General features: G+C 36.3%; 1 protein-coding gene across 1 annotated transcript in view; it reads left to right on the forward strand.

The window, feature by feature from the left end:
- The window catches only part of STK3 (serine/threonine kinase 3), a 236211-nt gene that overhangs the window by 158867 nt on the left and 56383 nt on the right, over positions 1-20961 (forward strand). Inside the window, exon 10 of the mRNA XM_077748229.1 lies at positions 7966-8141. Coding sequence (XP_077604355.1) covers positions 7966-8141 — 176 coding nt within the window. The remainder of the gene's footprint in view (positions 1-7965; positions 8142-20961) is intronic.

Below are 20961 nucleotides of genomic sequence, written 5' to 3' on the forward strand. Positions count from 1 at the left end.
GTATCCAGGCAAGGGGTTCTAGGAAATGCAGTGTTTAGCTTTCCCCCCTGTACAGTAAGGCGGCCTACCAGAGGCAACGGTAGTGGTTGCTAAATTTCACTCAGCCATAGTGTTAAATCTTAAATTGTCAAGGAGATTTCTCATTGTATGCTGTAGGGCCTAGGCCTCAGCCCTGGCTAAGCTTCACATTTTTTACAGAATCTTGGATGAAGCTATAGACTGAAAATCTGTTAGAATTGCGAACGACGGGAAGTAGAGCAAAATAAAAATAACATTCTAGACACGATTAGGATCTTAAGAGATCTCCACACACTGCAGCAGCGGGCTTGATTTACAAGACAAACCCTGCTCCTGGGTCCACATAACTAATCGCGGAAGCGTGTATCATAGTACCAGCCTCAGAGATACTGGTTCTGCAGCCCAGAGTAGGGCCTGGGCATCTCTTTAAAAAATAAATCAATCAATCAAAACAATAAAAACTGTACACGTACTTCTGAGGTGCAGCTAGGGCTAGTAACCACTTTTTAGAACAAGAAAATAAGCAGCTTCACTCTGTTGTCAGTGCCTAGAACTTACCTGGAGTATATAGGAGGGGTGGAGACACAGTGGAGCGTATTCAGTAGAGAGTGAGCCAGATGGTACAGTTAGTGGAGGCCATGTTGTAGTGAGAATGGGTGGAGAAATAAGTGGTCATTTTAGGTTTCATATTTTTTTTTATTAACCTTCATAACCTGTTTATCATTGATGAAATATTGGGTTAAGTAATTGTAATCGAGTATATATTTTTTAAATGTTTTCTTTTCATACATTTATAATATAGTGATTTAAAAAATAGTTCTCAGTCTTATTTCATTTTGGACAGCACATTTATCTATTTTATTAATAATTAATTAATTTCACTTAATTACTAAGAGAACACCAATTCAGTTCTGCTTTAGATTTTTAGGAGTATATCCTAGAAATAGATACTAGATTGATTTTTTTAATTGGAGTAAATAGTGTTTATTTTCAGGCATTTTTATCTGCATATAAACCTACATAGCCCTTGCTAACATTTTACAAGACCAGTGCTCTAGCCAGTGAGCTATAGGGCCTCGCGCCCTTGCTAATGTTTTAAACTAGTATCATTAACTTGTTCCTCAGCAAATTCTTAGGTAGATGATACTAGATCGATTTTAAAAGAGTTTAGGAGAGACACCAAGAAGGGGAGACTGACCCCTGAGTATTCCTGCTCCCTCATTCCTCTAATGTCCCTGAACAGAATTGTAAGTGAGAGACCATTTGCTCTGAGTAACAGCCTCCCTGGCCCGTTCTTTGCTAAGTAACATCTTCTCCCTCAGTTCTCATTCAGTTCCGTTCCTTCTCTCTTTCTCCCCAAACCTGTTTTAGGAAAGTATCAAATATGTAGATAATAAAATGCTTCATAATGTTTTATGTTCATGAGTCTTTTCCCCCCAAAATTGCAGAGCCTTGACCCAAAGGAGTGAATCACTAAGGATGGAACTTGAGATGCCAAGAAACAGTTAACCAGGGTAGCAGAGTGTGTAGGGGAAATCCCTTTCCCACCTCAGAGAACTCACCATTCTTTCCTGAAAAACTGTTGTATGCATCTTTAACTGGTAATAATTGATCTTGCCCATGACATAGCAATAAAAGTGGCAACAGTAAACTACAGCTCGCACCTGCAGCTGGGTGCACATACCCATAGTGATATGGACAGTTAGCAGCCCTTGATTTCCCTTTATGGAAATACAAAATGTCCAGCAGATGTGTGGCTACGGTGGTTTGGAGTTACCTGTGGGTACTGAATATGGTCTGCTCTCTGTGTGCTCTTGGTCCATGGGATGTCAATGATGTGTGACCAGCTTGGGGCTGTTAGTGTAGGTATTTTGGTCATAGGATTCCTCTTCTACTAGCAAAAGCACAGACAAGCATGTAAATAGGAGTCTTCCTTGCACAAACAAAAATCTTTCTTGTAAAGGCCTCTGAAGAAAGGTTTCCATAGACACACAGTGGCCATTACAGTGCTCATTACTCACACAGGAAATCATCCCTTTTATTTAACTAAAATCCTTGAGCTCCAATTTGTCTGTTTTCCTTCATTCTGCCCTCATTGGAGATGGAAAACAGCTGGTCACTATTTTCTGTGGAAGAGCCAGCCCTTCTTGTATACTTGGATACTTATTAAATTGTATCCTCAGACTTTTTCTGGCTGAACAATTTCAGTCCCTTTAACCTTTGTGCAGGTATTATTTTCTAAGCTTTTAATCTTTTTTATGAATAGCCTCTGGATCTTCTCCATGTTGTCTGTATCCTCCTTTGTTTTAAAATAGTCCGATGAAGTTAAGAAAAAGCTGATGTCAGTAGCTTCTGTACTAACATCCTGGTTTTTATGTATATCCACCGTACTCTTGGCAGCAAATTAAAGGACAGATTTCCAAGATCATTAATCAGGTGGAACACCCACATCTTAAAATATTTTTAGAAGAACAAATTAGGTAATATTCATAAATTCCTTTGATGTCAAAATATCTTAGGCTAAAGTTGTGATTAATTGTTATTTCATTCCCTACACTTAAGTGTCTTTGTCATAATCATGTTAAGAAATTAAAAATTAAACAAATTACATTTTGTTAAAGTATTTTTGAAATCCTTTATATTATTTAAATTATCAGGAAGACATTTCACCTGCTTAGAAGACATGTGCAAATTAAGAAAGTTAATGACTAATTGTGAGAGAACTGGCATCTTTGCTAAAGGTATTATATTCACACAGTTTAGTTTCCTTGTACATGCTCTGGGGAATGTATGAAGGGGAAGCAAAACAATTTTTTTTAAACTTTCAATTGCACAAAGGGATTAAGTGGTGATTATTTTATTCTTTATTGCTCAAAAATTTTTAGTTCCACAGCAGGTAGTTGAAGGAATTGGGACCAGAATTGAGGAACCAGGTAATTTGGAACATTAAGTTTATTAATAAAATAAATAAATAAATATATATATAAGCTAGGGTCAGAATTCAGCTGTAGCTGGAGAAATTGATGTCCGTTTAATGTGATTGCTCTTTCTATGTTTAAAAAAAAGTATTTGCCATAGCAACCGCAGTCACATAAGACAGAACTTAACTGCCTCGAGATTTTCTGCCACACTCTTCTGTTGAAGGGCCTACTATTTCTTTTTTCCTCTTTAAAACAATAAATTTTAAGTCAGAGACATCACCCTCCCTGTCCCACACTTCTGTGCGCGTGCATCTCCTTGGAGACCCCATGGCACGCCCTGGGCATGTGTTTGACATTGTGTGATTACACATTCCTAGGCAATTACAGCTGCCCCCCCTTCATAACTTTTTAAAACAATCCTCACCTAGTTTTGTCCTTAGAAATTTTTAAAAAGTTGTTTGTACCATGTTCTTTATGTATAACAAAGATATATTCCAAATGTTAATACATTCAGGATTAAATGTTTTAAATTAAACAATGGAAAATATTTGGAACTGTAAGCACATAATTTGAATAAAAAATTATATGTCAGCAGATCTTGTTATATAAAGTTATCTGAAAAGAAAAATCCAGTCGAATAGACTTCCATCCTTTATGTAAGTTGATTTTTGGACTGTTGTTAACGCTCTGTGAGAATGTTTCTTTCTAATTTAGGGATGGGTTATTTTTCCAGATTGTGAGTGTGGAGCCCAACAGGCATTTTACCATGGGTATTTAGGCCAGCCTGTAAAAGACACTTAAAAGGATGATGTATCTAAAATGCAATGAAAATTAAATCACTATGTGTAATAGTAGATTTCAAGTTTCAAATTGGGGTATTCCTCCAGTAAAACTGGAGATTGCTGCTCTTACCTCTTCCTACACCCTCTAGTTGGGAATAGAAATGTATCAGTTAGGGACTGAGTTTGGCTCTGTGTACCAGAAAACGCAAATAATAGTGGTTTTAACAAAGTAGGATTAATTTCTCATTCATCACGAGATCAGAAGCAGAGCGTCCTGTGTCAGTGGAGTGATTTCATGCTGTCATTAGTGACCCTTTCTGTGACACCGTCTTTGAGGTATTACTCTTCCCTTGTCCTGATGCTTAAGGAACAACTGCTAGATCTTCAGCCATCAAGTCTGCATTCCAGACAGGAAGAAAGAACAAGAAGAAATGGGGTGGGGGTGGGGGGGTAGTACCTGTATCAAGAAAACAGAACTTTCCTAGAAACCCTCATGTTTTGTGTCGTTGGCCAGAATTGTGTTACATGGCCATTCCTCTCCACAAGAGAGACACCTTGGCACCTCAAGGAAGGGAGGATCTGTTGATATTAGGGTAGGCAAATATTTCACTTGAAGACATGGAACACTATTGCTTGCACATGTGACTTGGGATAGAAGTTCCCGATTAGGATAGGGTTAGGACCAGCACAGCATTGTTGGGATGTAAACATAGATTCCCAGAATGAAATTTCTTAGTCATTTTCTTTTTTCTCTTAGTCAGCTCCCAGGATTGGTCTGTCTCTTCCCTTTCTGTTGCCACTACTTATTTCTGCTTTTACTGTTCTGACTCACCGCAAACAAGAATGCTGTCTGGCTTTATCCTTCTTCCTTACTCCCTGTGTCTCTAAAGGAAGTGCCTACCCAGCCCACATTACTTTCTGTTGTGAAGGTTGTTATAAAAGATTAAAGTTTTCCCTCCTTTATTCTCTCTATTGGAAAAGAAACTTTTTAAAAATTATTCTTTTATTGAAATCTTCCATCTTTTTTTTTATTTTGAGGGAGAAAGAGTGGGACGGTGGGGGTTGGGGGGGCTCCCTGCTTGGAGCCCTATGCCAGGCTCAGTCTCAAAACTGTGAGACCATGACCTGAGCTGAAATCAAGAGGCAGGTGCTTTAACCAACGGAGCCACCCAGGCGCCCTAGAAAGGCAACTTTTAAGATTTTATTTTTCTCCTCTCCTTTCCTGTGCACGATGTTGCTGTTAAAATGAAGGTCTTACTAGAATAACTGCTCTCTAAATACTAGTTTCCAATAAGAAAACATTAATCTTCTATTTTACTGAGATACAAAGCTCTGAATTAAGAGTCACTGGTGTATCACAAGATCCTGACAGTTTCAGTGCAACACCAGGACATTGGTGAAGATTCTGGGATGAAGACTTTCATATCTCCTAGTTGAGGAGAAAACAAGGAAGACTAACTAGAGTCACTGTGGTGAAGCCAGTACTGACTAGTGCTAAGAGCACTGTGAGCCTGGCTGGTGTGGGAAGAGTGAGGGGCGGTGGTCAGGGAGTGCTGTTGGCTTCAGTGCATTAATGATGTCACGTTTTTGTTTTGTTTTGTTTCCCCAAAGTACTTACATATACAAAATTCATTTTTTAAAGAGTGCTCTTTAGAAATTTGCTGCAGTGAAAATCTCTGTTTGTCAAATGCAGTTAGTAATTGTGACCGTCATGGTTTCTTACTTTTTCAGGAATTAGTTCCCAGCGAAGCCATTTTTACTCTTTCTGATTCTGATTTTACTATATAAATATTGATAACCCTTTCTCATACCAAGTGTCAAATGTTTGAGATCTCTATGTGTGTAAACCATCTTAAGACTAGCTGGTTAAAATAACAACTTACAGCACAAATAACCAATGCTATTTCAAAATTATTCTTCTCCTAAGAAAAGAATATTAAGCAAAGAAAGTTTTCATTTGAGAGATTATCTCAATCCCCTTCATCATTTGACTTACTCAGTTATTTTATAGAAAATTCATTGAGCTACACTTGTAATATTTTATTATTTATTCTCATAAAAAAGAAAGAGGTGGAGAATAATCGAGGTTAAATTCCTGGATTTATTTTGTAATAAAAGTTTGCCATGGGAACCAAATTGTAATTTTGAAGATAAAGATGTCTTGTAATAATGAGGCCCAGAGGCAAATCAAGGGTTCTTAAAATCTGTTGAAAATGTTATTGGAATGTATGTGTCCCATTCAAATGTTGGTAATTTAACCTTGTCAGATTAAACAATTTCTTTTTTTTAACAACAGGAGATCTTAGGGAAGAAAATTGATAATAAAATACCATAAACATAAAATCTTTATATTACATTTATTGATTATTGAAATATTGTACCTTTCCCCCTACATTTTGTTCATTTTTAATATATCAGTGAAGTCTTTCTGGCAGGAAATCTAAAGATAGCTTTGGCTGTTATCTTGATACATTGTTTCCGAGAGGGTCTTTTTTTCATGGATTTTGTACATGGGAGATGAGAGTGTTGTAAGTTCTGAAGGCTTACTATGAAAATTGATATTTTATACTATCCTAATTTTGACGGAATGTCTCAGTATCTTTTCGGGCGGTACCATTTGGGTCCCAGATGTCTTGTCACACTTATTTTCAAGACTTCTAAAGCCTGAGCAGTTCTAATTGGATAATGAGTCTGTAGATAAACAGTTTTCCCCCTATTTTTCCACTAATATATGCATATTCTAAATATCAGATTCCTTCTGACTTTCCTTGGACAGATAATTCTAAAAACTGTAGTAGTCACAATAATTTCTCAAATTTATTATTGCCAATACATGGTTGCTAATAATGAAATACTAGCAGCCTCTACTAATTCAAAAGTAACGATGTTGAAATGCCACATGCCATCTCATTAGCTCTTCCTCATGCCATCGATGTTGGACATCTGGGTGGATAATAAGAAACACTCATTGATGATCATAGTTATCTTATTTGTGAAAGTATTTGGGTTCCTGCATTAGGGAACTTACAGCTTAATGAAAAGATAAACTCAGAAGCACATATAAAAGACATAATTCATAGGCTAAAGATAAAAAATAAGCATTACTTTTACTAATAATTATTCATATTTGTGTACATTGTATCATAATGACTCACTGGATCAGGGATTAGATACAACCATTAAAATACCCGTAAGAAAATGAAAAAGGCCTCTATGTAGGCATTGAAAAATAAAATTACTTGTAAATAAAGATCTGCAGATGTATAGAGAAAAACTTGGTCAACTTAAGAGAACAATTGCCTTAAAAACATAGTCAGCAGGGTCTTGAGATAGTTGTACATCCATGTTCATTGCAGCATTGTTCACAATAGTCAAAAGTGTTTATTGACAGATGAATGGATAAGCAAAATGTAATTTATTCATACAATGGAGTATTATTTAGCTTAAAAAGAAAGGGAATTCTGGCACATGCTCATACATGGACGAACCTTCAGGACGTTAAGCTTTAGAAGTAAGCTTTAGCTTCAGAACTGGTAAGTTTGAGACGACTCTAACTCACCTCTGATGGAGTAGTCCAGAAGTAAGCAGTAGGAAAGGCAGATCTAGAACTTAGAAGTGAGCTTTAGAAATAAAAAAAATTGGTTTTCTGACTTAAATATGGCAGAGCTTTAGAAATAGAACTCAGAAGCAAGACCTAGGCTGGAGAAGTAAGAGTTAGCAGTCACAAATAAGTAGGATAGATGAAACCATGGGACTCCAAGATGAGGTGGAATCAGCCAGAAAGACTGTAAGGCAACAAAGACATGTAAGAGAAACCTGGGTAAGTCCTTACAACTTCTTTAGCTTATAGTCGTGTGCGATGACAATAACAATGGAGGCTTAAATGTTTAAAAATAAACATGTTTTAAGATTTTACTTCACTTGGCAGACTTCAGTATACTTGAAATGATTTTTAGTAAAATTATGATAAAGATTCTTGCCAAAATTCTCAAATGTTTTCTATAGTCTAAGAATATTGTGGATCTTTGCCTAATCGTTACTTGAATTTTTATGTGGCCTGGATATTTTTGTTTTTTCATTATTTCATTTTACTGTGTTCTTCATTAAATTGACAGTGTTGGCCTTGAATCTGACCAGTGCAAATTTATTATATTGCTCAATAAAAAAAAATCATACTTCAATAAAAACCATACTTCTTTAAATTTAAGAACTTAAGCCCTCTGTGTGTTCTTTGTTTACCTAAGGAAATGCAACTTCACCACAAGTACAAAGACCGTCTTTCATGGACTACTTTGATAAACAGGACTTCAAGAATAAGAGCCATGAAAACTGTAATCAGAACATGCATGAACCCTTCCCTATGTCCAAAAATGTTTTTCCTGATAACTGGAAAGTTCCTCAGGATGGAGACTTTGACTTTGTAAGTACATTTTAATTCTTCCATTTATGTTTTATCCTTCTTCATTTTATCATCACATCGAGAAGCACAGTTTGTATGTGTGTATAAAATTATGACAGGGTATTATTAATATTCAGTATATAGCTATGTATGTAGGTGAGGGAATGGTGAAATTATAGTTTGCTTATAGATAGGTATTTGCAAAGAAATGTAATAATTGCTTAAAGTTAAATAAGTCAGAGCCCAAAGTTAGAGAAATATTTAGGACTCTTTAAAAACTAAAATGACAGCTGTGTCAAAAAATGTTTTTAGGGGCACCTGAGTGCCTCTGCTGGTTGAAAGTCTGACTCTTGATTTTGACTCAGGTCATGGTCTCACAAGTTGTGGGATCAAGCCCTGTGTCAGACTCTGCGCCGACAGCATGGAGCCTGCTTGTGATTCATTCTCTCTCTCTCTCCTCTCTCTCTCTCTCTCTCTCTCTCTCTCTCTCTCTCTCTTCCCCTCTCTCTCCTTCTTCCCCTCCCTCCCTGTAGTTCCCCAGTCTCTCTCAAAATAAATGAACTTAAAAAATTGTTTTTAATAATGCAAATACCAGATATTTCTGACAGTAAATTTCCTTTCCAAAGTAAATAATAACAAAGATATTTATGATATAGACTTTGAGGAATTTGCCTCAACTTTGATAGTTAATTGAATTAATTTCTACTGGGTGTTAATTCCACTTGGTTTGTCAGAAATAATAGTCCTGTTGTATATCTAGTTAGCATATAAATTTTAGTATAAAATTGCCTTTTTGCTTCTTTGTTATATTTTCTCTTTATTTCTACTGTCCTGCCCCTCGTTATTCAGTCTTTTTAAAGACTGTGTATAATATAGGTAAACAATTCTATGGCAATTATTTCCACATCTTGAGGGATAAAATTCTCAAAATGAGTTCTTTAATGGAGTAGAAATTTTTATGGAGTAAATTTTTGCCTTAGCATGTTTTAGACAATATGTTGCTTTTGCATATTGTTCTGTAAGATTTTTCCCACATAAAACAACTATAATCCTATATAGTTACAGCAATATATATAAATGCATTTCTTTATAAGTGAATAGAATTTTAGATATATATGTATCTTTATTATTTTTTAAATGATAGTAAGCCATGTTGCTTTGTCAATATGCCCTTAACTGCTCTGGGATTATAAATATTTTTAATGTTAAGTACTTTTGTCCTAAATATTGTGATTGTGTTTTTAAATAATCAGGTACTAAAGTTTCAAAACCAATTTCCAATGTAGTTGGTACAAATTGCTAGCGAATATCAGTGAGGGCGCAAGCTTGCCTGAAAACATTAGTTGTAATATCTATTTACTTCTGTTTTTTCAATTTTGAAGTTAGATATTTGAAAATAAAATCTGTATTTCTGTATTAGTTCTGGGAAGATTTCATTTTAAGCTGTCTACTTTTTAAAAAATCATAAATTATTTAGAATGCTGACATTCAAGCTTTAAATCATTCATGAACATGATGAATTATGTAGAGTATTTAGCATCAAAGAACTTTGTCTTGTCTCAGTTGGAATAAATCTTAATAGCCTCTCAGAAACAGTTTGAAATGAGCTACAAAGTAATGAATAAATTATCATGGTTAAGAAATAGCAAATAAAATGATTTAACTCCATTTCACTTAGTCTTTGCTACCACCCCAAAACTTAACAGCTTAAAATAACAAATATTTTATTCACAATTTTATGGGTAGGCATTTTGACTAGGTTCGGTGGAATGGTTCTTCTGGTCTTACCTGGGGTCTGTCAGTGGCTGTAATCACCTGACAGCTTGACTGGATTTGAATGATCTCTCTAAAATTACCTCACTCTTTAAAACAAAAAAAAGGGGGGGGCCCTGGATGGCTTAGTCGGTTAAGCGTCCGACTTTCGCTTAGGTCATGATCTCGCAGTTCGTGTGTTCGAGCCCCGCGTCGGGCTCTGTGCTGACTGCCAGCTCAGAGCCTGGAGCCTGTTTCAGAGTCTGTGACTCCCTCTCTCTCTGACTCTCCCCTGCTCACGCTGTCTCTCTCTCTCTCTCCTAGAAATAAATAAAAAACATTTTTTAAAAAAAGTTAATTTGAGAGAGAGAGAGAGAGCACGCAAGCAAGGAAGTGGCAGAAAGAGATGGAGACCGAGAATCCTAAGCAGGCTCAGTGCTGACAGCAGAGAGCCTGATGTCGGGCTCAAACTCATGAGCTGTGAGATCATGACCTGAGCCGAGTTGGACACTTAACCGACTGAGCCACCAGGCACCCCTAAAATTACTTCACTCGTGTATGTGTGGCAGTGGTGCCCACAGTAGCTTAGGCCTTATGATGCTATCAGGCAAGCCTAGCATTTCTGTGTGGCTGTAGCAGCCTACCAAAAGGGTGGCAGCAGAAGGTATAAGGCCTCTTCAGACCTATGCCTTGAATCTGCACAGTGTCCATTTATAATAGCATCAAAAAGAATGGATACTTAGGAATAATTTTAATTAAAGAAGTGAAAGACTTATACACTGAAAACTACAGGGTTAGTTAAAGACACCAGTATAAAGAAAGATATTTCTTGTTCATGGATAATAAGATTTAATATTGTTAAGATGTCAGTATAGTCCAAAGCAATCTACAAATTCAGTGTAATCTGTACCAAAATCTCAATGACATTTTTTTTTGCAGAAATACAAAAATCCACCCTAAAATTCATGTGGAATTTCAAAGGACTCAAATAGTCAAAACAGTCTTGAAAAAGAGAAGTTGGAGATCTCATTCTTAACTGATTTCAAAACTCACTACAAAGCTACAGGAATCAAAACAAGAAAGACATATAGAGGAGTGAAATAGAATAATGATCCCAGGGGCGCCTGGGTGGCTTAGTCGGTTAAGCGTCCGTCTTTCGCTGAGGTCATGATCTTGCGGTTCATGGGTTCGAGCCCCGCGTCGGGCTCTGTGCTGACTGCCAGCTCAGAGCCTGGAGCCTGTTTCAGTCTGTGACTCCCTCTCTCTCTGACTCTCCCCTGCTCACGCTGTCTCTCTCTCTCTCTCTCTCTCTCTCTCTCTCTCTCTCTCTCTTAGAAATTAATAAAACATTAAAAAAAAAAAAAAGAATAATCTCAGAAATAAACCATCCCATATATAGTCAACTGATTTTTGGCAGGGGGACCGAGACCATTCAATGGGGAAAGGACAGTCTTGTCAACAAATGATGCTGGGGAAATTGGACAGCTATGTGAAAAAGAATGAGGTTGGGCCCTTACCTTACACTATGTGCAAAAATTAACTCAAAATGAATCAAAGATATAAACATAGAAACTAAAACCATAAAACTTTGAGAAGAAAACATAAGAGAATCTTCCTGACATTAGATTTGGTAATGATTTCTTGGATATGACACCAAAAACACAGGGAACAACAACAAAAAATAGATAAATTAGGGTACATTAAAATTAAATTTTATGTGCATCTAAGGAGACTGTCCATAGAGTGAAAAGGCACCCCATGAAATGGGAGAAAACATTTGAAAATCACATATCTGATAAGGGGTTAACATCTAGGATATGTAAAGAACTCCTATAATTCAAAGCAAAAACCCCAAACAACCCAGTTAAAAAATGAGTGAAGGACTCAAATAAGTATTTTTCCAAAGAATATATACAAGTGGCCAATAAACAAAAAGATACTCAGTATCACTAATCATCAGGAAAATGCAGATCAAAACCACAATAAGATACTACTTCACACTCGTCAAGACGGAGATTATATAAACACAAAGAGAAAATAACAAGTGTTGGTGGGGATATGGAGAAATTGGAGTCCTATGCGCTTTAGATGGGAATGTAAAATGGTTCACCTGCTGTGGAAAACAGCATGGCATACCTCAAAAAAATGAAACATAGAATTACCCTGTGACCCAGCAGTTTCACTTCTCAGTTATACCCAGAAGAATGAAAGCAGGGACTTGAATAGAGATTTGTGCATTCATGTTTATAACAGTATTATTTATGATAGTCAAAAGGTGGAAGCGGGCCAAGTGTCCATTGATAGATGAATAGATAAACAAAATGTGGTATATACATACAAGAGAATATTAGTTAACCCAAAAAGGAAGGAAATTCTGATACATCCTCTAACATGGCTGTAACATGAGTGAATTTTAAAGATATTATGCTAAGTGAAATAGTCGATCACGAATAAGTGATTTCACTTGTATGAGGTACCTGGAGTAGTCAGATTCATGGAGAAAGTTGAATGGTGGCTGCCAGGGACTGGGGGAGAGAGGAAAGGAGAGAATTCTTATTTAATGGGCACAGAGTTTTCAGGGTTTTTTTCCAAGATGAAAAAAGTTCTGGGGTTGGGTAATGGTGATGTTTGCATAACATTGTGAATGTACCTCATGCCACGGAACTATACACTTACAGACGGTCAAAAGGGTAAATTTGAAGTTATGTATTTTTACCACAATGAAAATAAATAAATAAGGAGAGGGGAGAATTCTCATAGTGTCATTTCTACCGTATTCTGTTAAGATATGTCACAAGGCCAGTCCAGATTCAAGGGATTTAGATCGATTTTACTTCATGATGGGGAGAAGAGCAGAGTCACATTGCATAAAGTTCTACAGAATGAAAGGATTTGTTGGGGTCATCTTTGCAGATGTTCTACTAGAAATTTTCATAATTAAAATTAAACTGAAATTAAAATATTGAATTTAGGAAATTGGAGGTCATTTGCTACTTTTGTCAGGGCCATTTCAGTACCCGGCTTTTTAAATTTTCACACGTAACTTTTGACATGTAGCTTTCCCACTGTCCCTTTTAGGCCCTTCTAGTTTTGTAAATTAGAGCATTGAATTTCCAATGGCCAAGTAAATCTCTGGTAAAATTGTCAGCCTGTCATATATTTTGGAGTCCTTCTATTTGGAAATTGCAAAATTTGTTAGAAAACATTAAACTAAGTTAACAAATTAGTTGAATTTGCATGGATTGTGCTGTGCACTATAGGTAAATTTATAATGTTTAGACAAGAAATAAATTAATTAAATTCTAAGCCAGAGCAATAATGTAAATGTCATGTGGTTTTGCATAAGCAGGGACTTAGCAAAGGCCGGAGTAGTTTGTGAAATTATATTGTGGAGGGGGACTTTACCTTAGCATTGCAAGATGAGTAACAGAAGGAGGGAAGGCAGCACCGCAGAAAGATGGGTGTAGTAAAAAGCTTAGAGGTAGGAAACCACAAGGTAGCTTGGATGAAAATCAAGTAGACGAAATCAAGTTCATTTGGAACAATATGATAGATAAAGTGGAAAGGTGGGTCTGGCGAAAGAAAGGTAGGTCTGTTCTGGAAAGATGGTCGAAGCCTCGAATGGGAGATTGCAAAGTCTGAATTTTTATTTCCTAGACAGTAGAAAACCCCCGAAGGTTTTCAAGCTGGAGAATGACATGATGAAAGTGTTTTAGAGTATTAACCCCTTTTTGTTTGTTTTTGAGAGAGCGAGAGAGCAGGCAGGGGAGGGGCAGTCTCCACACTGTCACTGCAGATGAGAACCATCTCACGAACCATGAGATCTCACGAACCATGAGATCATGACCTACCCTGAAATCAAGAATCAGATGTTTAACTGACTGAACCACCCAGGCGCCCCTAGGATATTAATCTTGATGGTAGTATGCAGTATTGATTGACAGGAAAAGATTAGAGGTAAGGGATATCAGTTTTATGAAACAGGCTTGAAATAATATAGTAATAAAGTAGAAAAGAAACAACAAAAACAGAAGTGTAGGAGACGTTAGAAAAGATTAAAAACAGAGAAATAGCTGACTTACTAGATTAAAGAATACAATTTTGGGGGCGCCTGGGTGGCTCAGTTCATTGAGCATCCGACTTTTGGTTTCAGCTCAGGTCAAGATCTCATGGTTTGTGGGATCGAGCCCCCACATTGGGCTCTACACTGACAGCACAGAGCCTGCTTAGAATTTTCTCTTCCTCTCTCTCTCTGTCCCTCTCCCACTCTCTCTCTCTGTCTCTCTCTCAAAATAAACTTAAAACAAAAGAATACAGTTTTAGTGACGGTGACAAACCTTAGGTAGTAGAAAGTGGAAGTAATTAAAAAAAGGAAGGAAAATGCCCTCACAGTTAGGAAAGAGGCTTTACGAGGTCATGACTGGATCCAGTTTTTGAAGAATAATTTGTTTTCTGACATATACAAAGCATGTAGCCCTAAAAAGGTATGCGGGGTGGGGGGAAGTGGACACAGTTACTAGAGTTCGTTCTTCCCCAACATTTACACACCTGTCAGCTGGAACTGCTGCTCAACCCTGTCGTCACTTTGAGGAAAGTGGAAAATGTAATAGCTACTGAGGGGAATGTAAATGGGAATAAAGAGGAGATGAATAAAGGAAGGATTAGCAGGGGATGAATAAAGAATTGCCAAGAGTCTGGTGAATGTGGTAAAAAAAAAAAAAAAAGGTGTGAGAGGGGCTAAAGGAGTAGGAAAAGAGGAAGTATGGGTGCGACAGAGTGGAAGGCGGTTGATGGGAAACTTTGCTTACGAAGGAAGGAAATGGACTAAAAGCAAAGACAGATTTCCACTTAAAACACCAGCTGGTAATGATAAGGGAAATCTGGTCTCATTCATCCCATCATATATTAGATATAGAATGTTAAAAAAAAAAATGTGACTCATCAAAATACAAAGTGTGCTAAGGTTTATGTGTTTATCTTCCCTCTTTATGATGTGTCTCAAGACCACCTTCCAAAAGAACTGGGTTTTTATGTGATTCCTACGTCTGTTATGTGGAAGTTGCTTAAAACAACGCAGAGTTGTTTTGACCATATTTCCAATACAGAAGGCTTATCCTTTTGCATTGAGGAAAATAGCTTTCAAGAAAGAAAAGAGAACATTTAATTGTCTTTTGTAGTATTCGGAGCAGATTCCTAATGGACAGAACTTATTCAGAGAGGCACTTGCTAGACAGATGTGCAGAGTAGGAAGCATTATTTACGTACAAGCCTGTATGCAACATAATTTGTGGATTTTCTTTTAGCATTTGTATTTTGGATTTTCTGTGAACTGTTTTTAATGTTAATGTTCCTGGTTGTAGTGAGATGATAGGAGTATTAATTAATGATTTCACCAATTTAGGGTGAATTTACAATTTAGGGGTAAAATAAAGATAACATAAAATATACTAATTGAACCAGTTATTTTAACTCTACTAAAACATGTTCTGTTTAGGGTGTGCCTATGAAGAGTCCTAAAACAAATATAAAAGGCAAATCTGTTTATTATAGCACTAGTCTAATGTTTCAGTTTTTGTTCGAATTATTTCCAAACAGCCCTAGCATCCAGATTGTTTAGTGTTAAATAGAAATAGCGTGTAGAGCATGTTTTGCAGAAATTACAGTATCATACTTAAATAGATATATTTTGGGTAACGTAAAGATTTTGGAACAAGAACAAAAACTTTAAAAGCCATCTGTTAGCCTACTATATTGGGTTCCAATCCTTAAAAAATTAAAAAAAATTGGATTGACAATAATTACTAGTATGAGAGGGATTAGGTAAATCAGCCATGTTCTTGTCTTTGACTCAAACTGAAATGTTAAATTAACCTTTCTTGATTACTATGATTTTAAAATATTTATTCAATTTGCGTTGCCTTTTGAGCTCATGGGCACAAGACTCCTCCAGAGCAGCACTGGAGAAAGAGTCTCAATAATGGTCGCAGAGGAAATATAAAGTCCTCCCCTCCAAGTGCAAATTTGCCTCAGACTTTCCTAAGTGATTTTCCCATCTACTTTTGATTCCTGGATTGGCAAGTCTGTGTGGTTCAAGAGAAACAAACAAATGAGCAAACTAACACCTCACTGCCCGAAACACAGCGAGCAGCGAACCCAGAGAAAGTGTTCCTGGAGCCACCAGGCGCATTTTAGGAATCGTCCCTCATTCTGGAGAAATCTTTCTTTCTCAGGATCTTTTTGCCCTCCTCCAGTGGCCAGCAGTTCTGCGGGTAATAGTGTGGAAACAGTGGTAAAACACAAAAGCCCGTGCAGACGCTTGGAGCAATGCAGCCCTTTGGAAAGCCGTCCGCGACACGGGCCCTGCGGAGAGCCGAAGCCAGCAGCATCTACCAGTGTTCAACAGAGTAGCAGTATGGTATCATCTGCTTCATCTTTTTAAAGAGATGTTGGCTAAGAGTTTCCCTTGTAGTACACTCCTTAGTCAAAGCACTTCTTGTTCTCTTCAGTCCCTAGTTGTGTGGACCGAGGAAACCACTTCAGTTGAGTGAAGTATTTAAGCATATTGTCATCGATTAGCTTTGCATTAATTAAGTGATTATTGTCAAGTATTTCCAGATGTTTGCAAAAGTATTAACAAAGTATGAAAAGATAACTGTAGATATGGCAGATTTATTTCTTCTGGGGTAAAGAAGAAATAAACACAGACTCTCAAGTGTTTTAGTGGCGAGCCCTGGATAAGAGTTTATGATTACAGGTGTACATGTGGCATGAACTTGAGTGTATGTGGCACATTGTGCTTTCACTACGCACTCCTTCCTTGTAGAGCCAACAGGAAATTAAAATTAATGAGAAGCCTGCACTTTGAAATACTTGAAGAATTCTTGACTATTTCAGTCCTTTGCCAGCTCACGAAATCTGTGCTGGCAGTCGAATCCAACAGATGGTGTGTGGCGTGTGCATAGTTATATCATGTGATTGTCTAGGTCCATGTAGAGTTTTTATAAGATTTTGACCATCAGAATACTGAGGCATTTAAGGCAGTCATGACCTTTGTTTTGAAAGGAGAGTGGCCTTCTTGAAAGATATGTGTTTATTTACAGGCAGGAATAAAATGGTACTAGTTAATTACTCACTGAGCATTTAAACTGCATTTAATTGATTTTATAGTAGTTAAAGTCAACAAAAACTTTAGTGTCTGAACTGCTACACTGGTTCCTCAATATAATTTAATCCATTTGGCCGCCTCAGGTAGAATGAGCATTTTGCTTCCTTATTCCCAAACATGCTGTTTTCAAAACTTCAATAACTTCAGAAAATGTTATATAGTGGTTGTATCTGGGCAAGACCTATTGGAACATTAAGCTAATTCTGCTTATTTAGGTAATTAATACCTTAAGTTAAAACTGACTATATCATCATTTCCTTTACAAATTAAAGTGAGCAGGCCTGTACTTACTGGATTCATTAAGATAGAAAGCACAGGTGCACTGTGTGGTTTCTTGTCATCATGTTGGAATTTATTAAGATGTTTAAAGCACATGGCAAAAAGAAAAATGGCTTACCAAGAAGAGTTCTAACAAGCATACACTTTCCTCATAGTAATTTGTTCTTTTTAAAATGTCATTTATTTAGAAGATTGTGATGAAAAATTGGCTACTTTATATTTTAAAACAAAGATATTATACTCCAAGCATGTGTTATGGCTAATGTTGATGTCTGAGGAAGTTATTTTGACTGTGTGGGCTTTCTGTTCATAACCTCACTTTGAATGCTTGGTTAATAAGCAGTGGGGACTGTTGGGATAATTACATCAAAAGAGATGTTAAGAACCAATAGTGGCATTTAGGATCAAAGAGTGGACAATATAATTTATCACCTTTTAATAAAAGATTGATACCCTTAGGTGCTTACTGCTTAAATAATCTATTAGATTTCAAGTAAGTTGTTAGGATCAACTGAGGTTACTGGTAATACATATGTCAGGTTGTGTTGGTAATAAAAGAGTAGTTTTCTACTTTGTCATAAATGAAATTTCTTTAAATCTAAAATTATTTTTGTACTTTCATACTTAATTCAGATTTTTGGGATATCCATGGTAGTTTAGTGTGAAAACCCTTTACATAAGAAGCTTCCAGCCTACTCCCTGATAGACGTCTTTCACAGAACTATACTGTTCTTTTTGGGATTAGTAGATTTCTTGGCCTGGTCAACCTAACAGTGACTCCATTCTCTCCCATCTTGATGTTAGGTTGGCAACTTTTTCCCACAGAACTTCTCACTCAGTAAAATAGAAATGTTTCATTAGGTTGGATACTTCATATTGGAGGACTTTCCAATAAATAACTTTTTTTTTTTTTTAATTCAAAACATAGTTGTCTTGATTCAAAGCCAAACTAGTTTGGTTCATAATTTTGTCTATCAGTAGCAGAAAAATCTTCTTCCCATAAATATTGACAGGTCTTAAGGAGATAAATGAAAGAGGGTATCAAAGTAATATATAGTAGCAGATAAAAGAATTTTGGAAAACAAATGTCTTAATTTCATTATTTCATTTTTTTAATATAATTTATTGTCAAATTGGCTTTCATTCATCTATTTTGAAGGTATATTTTTCATGGTTCTTAACAAAGGAACTGATTTATTTATGAAGTAAGTAGTAGTGCGTGTTTAACTTGATATGCAGTATAAAGTATAATTAAAGCTGTTGTTAATTAGTAAAGTACTTTACAAAAGGCTCAGTAACCGGCTTAGAATATCCAGTTGTAACCCTTCAGGCCTTCAGTAGTTAGTTTTTAACTTTCTATATTAATTTGAGAATGCAGTGAAGTTATATAATAGAGTTACAAATTTATAAATGTATAAAAAGCTAATAATCAGCCATGCTCTTCTAGTAACTAGTCAAATGAATAGTCAGTTGTGAATTATTGTTGGTAATGGAAGAAAGACCTAAAACAGCTAGTCGTTTTAATGATTTTTTTATGAAAAGAAATGTATTCTTTTTCATTCATTAGAACTTCACTGATGGTACAAAATTCCTGGAATTGCCTTACTTTTGATCTTAAACATTTAATCATTCTTGCCCCAGCTCTGAACACTGAAAGCATTCCCTTAGCCTTTCTATATAAAGTACGATAGAAACAAGATGCAGGTATGTCCCCACCTGGAATTGCAGAATTCAGTTCATGACAGCTAGAATCTGCAAGCAAATTCTATTTTTCCATTTTCCTCTATGATAGTATTATAGATGTAGCCTTCCAGAAAAATATTCTTTAAATAACTGAGTTAAGGAAGTTAAGTCATTGTACAACCTTAGCAGTCTGGCAGTCAGCGTTTAACAGCAGCTGTTTAGATATGCTACCAATTCACCTTTTTATTGTCATTTTTTAAAGTTTTTATTTAAATTCCAATTAGTTAACACAAAGCGTAAAATTACTTTCAGATGTACAGTATAGTGATTTAGCACTTCCATACAACACCGGTGTTCCCCACTGCAAGCACTCCTTAATCCCCATCACCTATTTCACCCATCCACCCACCTCCTGTCTGTTTGTTCTCCATAGTTAAGAGTCTGTTTCTTAGTTTGCCTCTCTCTCCCCCCCCCCTTTGTTTATTTCTTTAGTTTCCTAAATTCCACTTACGGTATTTGACTTTCTGTGACTGACTTATTTCACTTAGCATTAAATCTTCTAGTTCCATCCTTGCTGTTGCAAATAATAAGGTTTCATTCTTTTTTATGACTGAGTAATATTCCATTGTATATATATACCACATGTTTATCCACTCATTAGTCAATAGACACCAGGGTGTTTCCATAACTTGGCGATTGTAGATGCTGCTGCTATAAACATTGGGGTTAATGTGTCCCTCTGAATTGGTATTTTTATATTCTTTGGATGAATACTTAGTAGTGCAATTGCTGAATAGTTCATAGGGTAGTTCTGTTTTTAACTTTTTGAAGAACCTCCATACTGTTTTCCACAGTGGCTGCACTAGTTTGAATTCCCACCAACAGAGCAAGAAAGTTCTCCTTTCTCCACACCCCTGCCAATACCTTTTCCTTCTTATGTTGTTGATTTTAGCCATTCTGACAGGTATGAAGTGATACCTCAGTGTAGTTTTGAGGTCCGTTTCCCTGATGATGAGTGATGCTGAGCATCTTTTCATGTGTATGTTGGCCATATGTATGTTTTCTTTGGAAAAATGTCTATTCATGTCTTCTGCCCATTTTTTAAATTGTATTATTTGTTTTTTAGGTGTTGAATTTTATAAGTTCTTTATATATTTTGGATATTAATCCTTTATCAGATATGTCATTTGCAATTATCTTCTTCCATTCTGTAGGTTGCATTTTGGGTTTTTTGGTTGTTTCCTTCACTACGCAGAAGTTTTCTATTTTGATGAAGTCCTAGTAGTTTTTTTTTTTTTGCTTTGTTTTCCTTGCCTCTGGAGACATAGCTGGAGAGAAGTTGCTGCAGCCATCTTCTGGCCAATGGTGTTTCATCCATTTTGAATTTATTTCTGTGTATGGTGTAAAAAAGTGGTCCAGTTTCATTCTTTTGCATGTTGCTGTCCAGTTTTCCTAATGCCATTTGTTGAAGAGATTGTCTTTTTCCCATTGGATATTCTTTCCTGCTTTGTTGAAGATTAATTGACCACATGGTTATGGGTCTATTCTGGGTTTTCTGTGCTGTTGATCTATGTGGCTGTTTTTGTTCCAGTACCATACCGTTTTGTAATGTAACTTTGTAATGTAACTTGAAGTCCAGAATTGTGATGTCTCCAGCTTTGCATTTCTTTTTTGAGATTGCTCTGGCTATTTAGGTTTTTTTTTTGTGGTTCCATACAAATTATACAATTGTTCTAGCTCTGTGGAAAATGCTATTGGTATTTTGATAGAGATTACATTAAACGTGCAGATTGCTTTGGGTAGTATAGGCATTTTAACAATATTTGTTCTTCCAATCCATGAGCATGGACGGTCTTTAAATTTCTTTGTGTCATCTTCAGTTTCTTTCATTAGAGGTTTATAGTTTTCAGGTCTTTTGCCTCTTTGAATAAGTTTATTCCTAGGTATCTAATTGTTTTGGGT

The sequence above is a fragment of the Crocuta crocuta genome, unplaced genomic scaffold (genome assembly GCF_008692635.1).
Source record: "Crocuta crocuta isolate KB4526 unplaced genomic scaffold, BGI_CrCroc_1.0 scaffold39, whole genome shotgun sequence".
NCBI classification, from domain to species: Eukaryota; Metazoa; Chordata; class Mammalia; order Carnivora; family Hyaenidae; genus Crocuta; species Crocuta crocuta.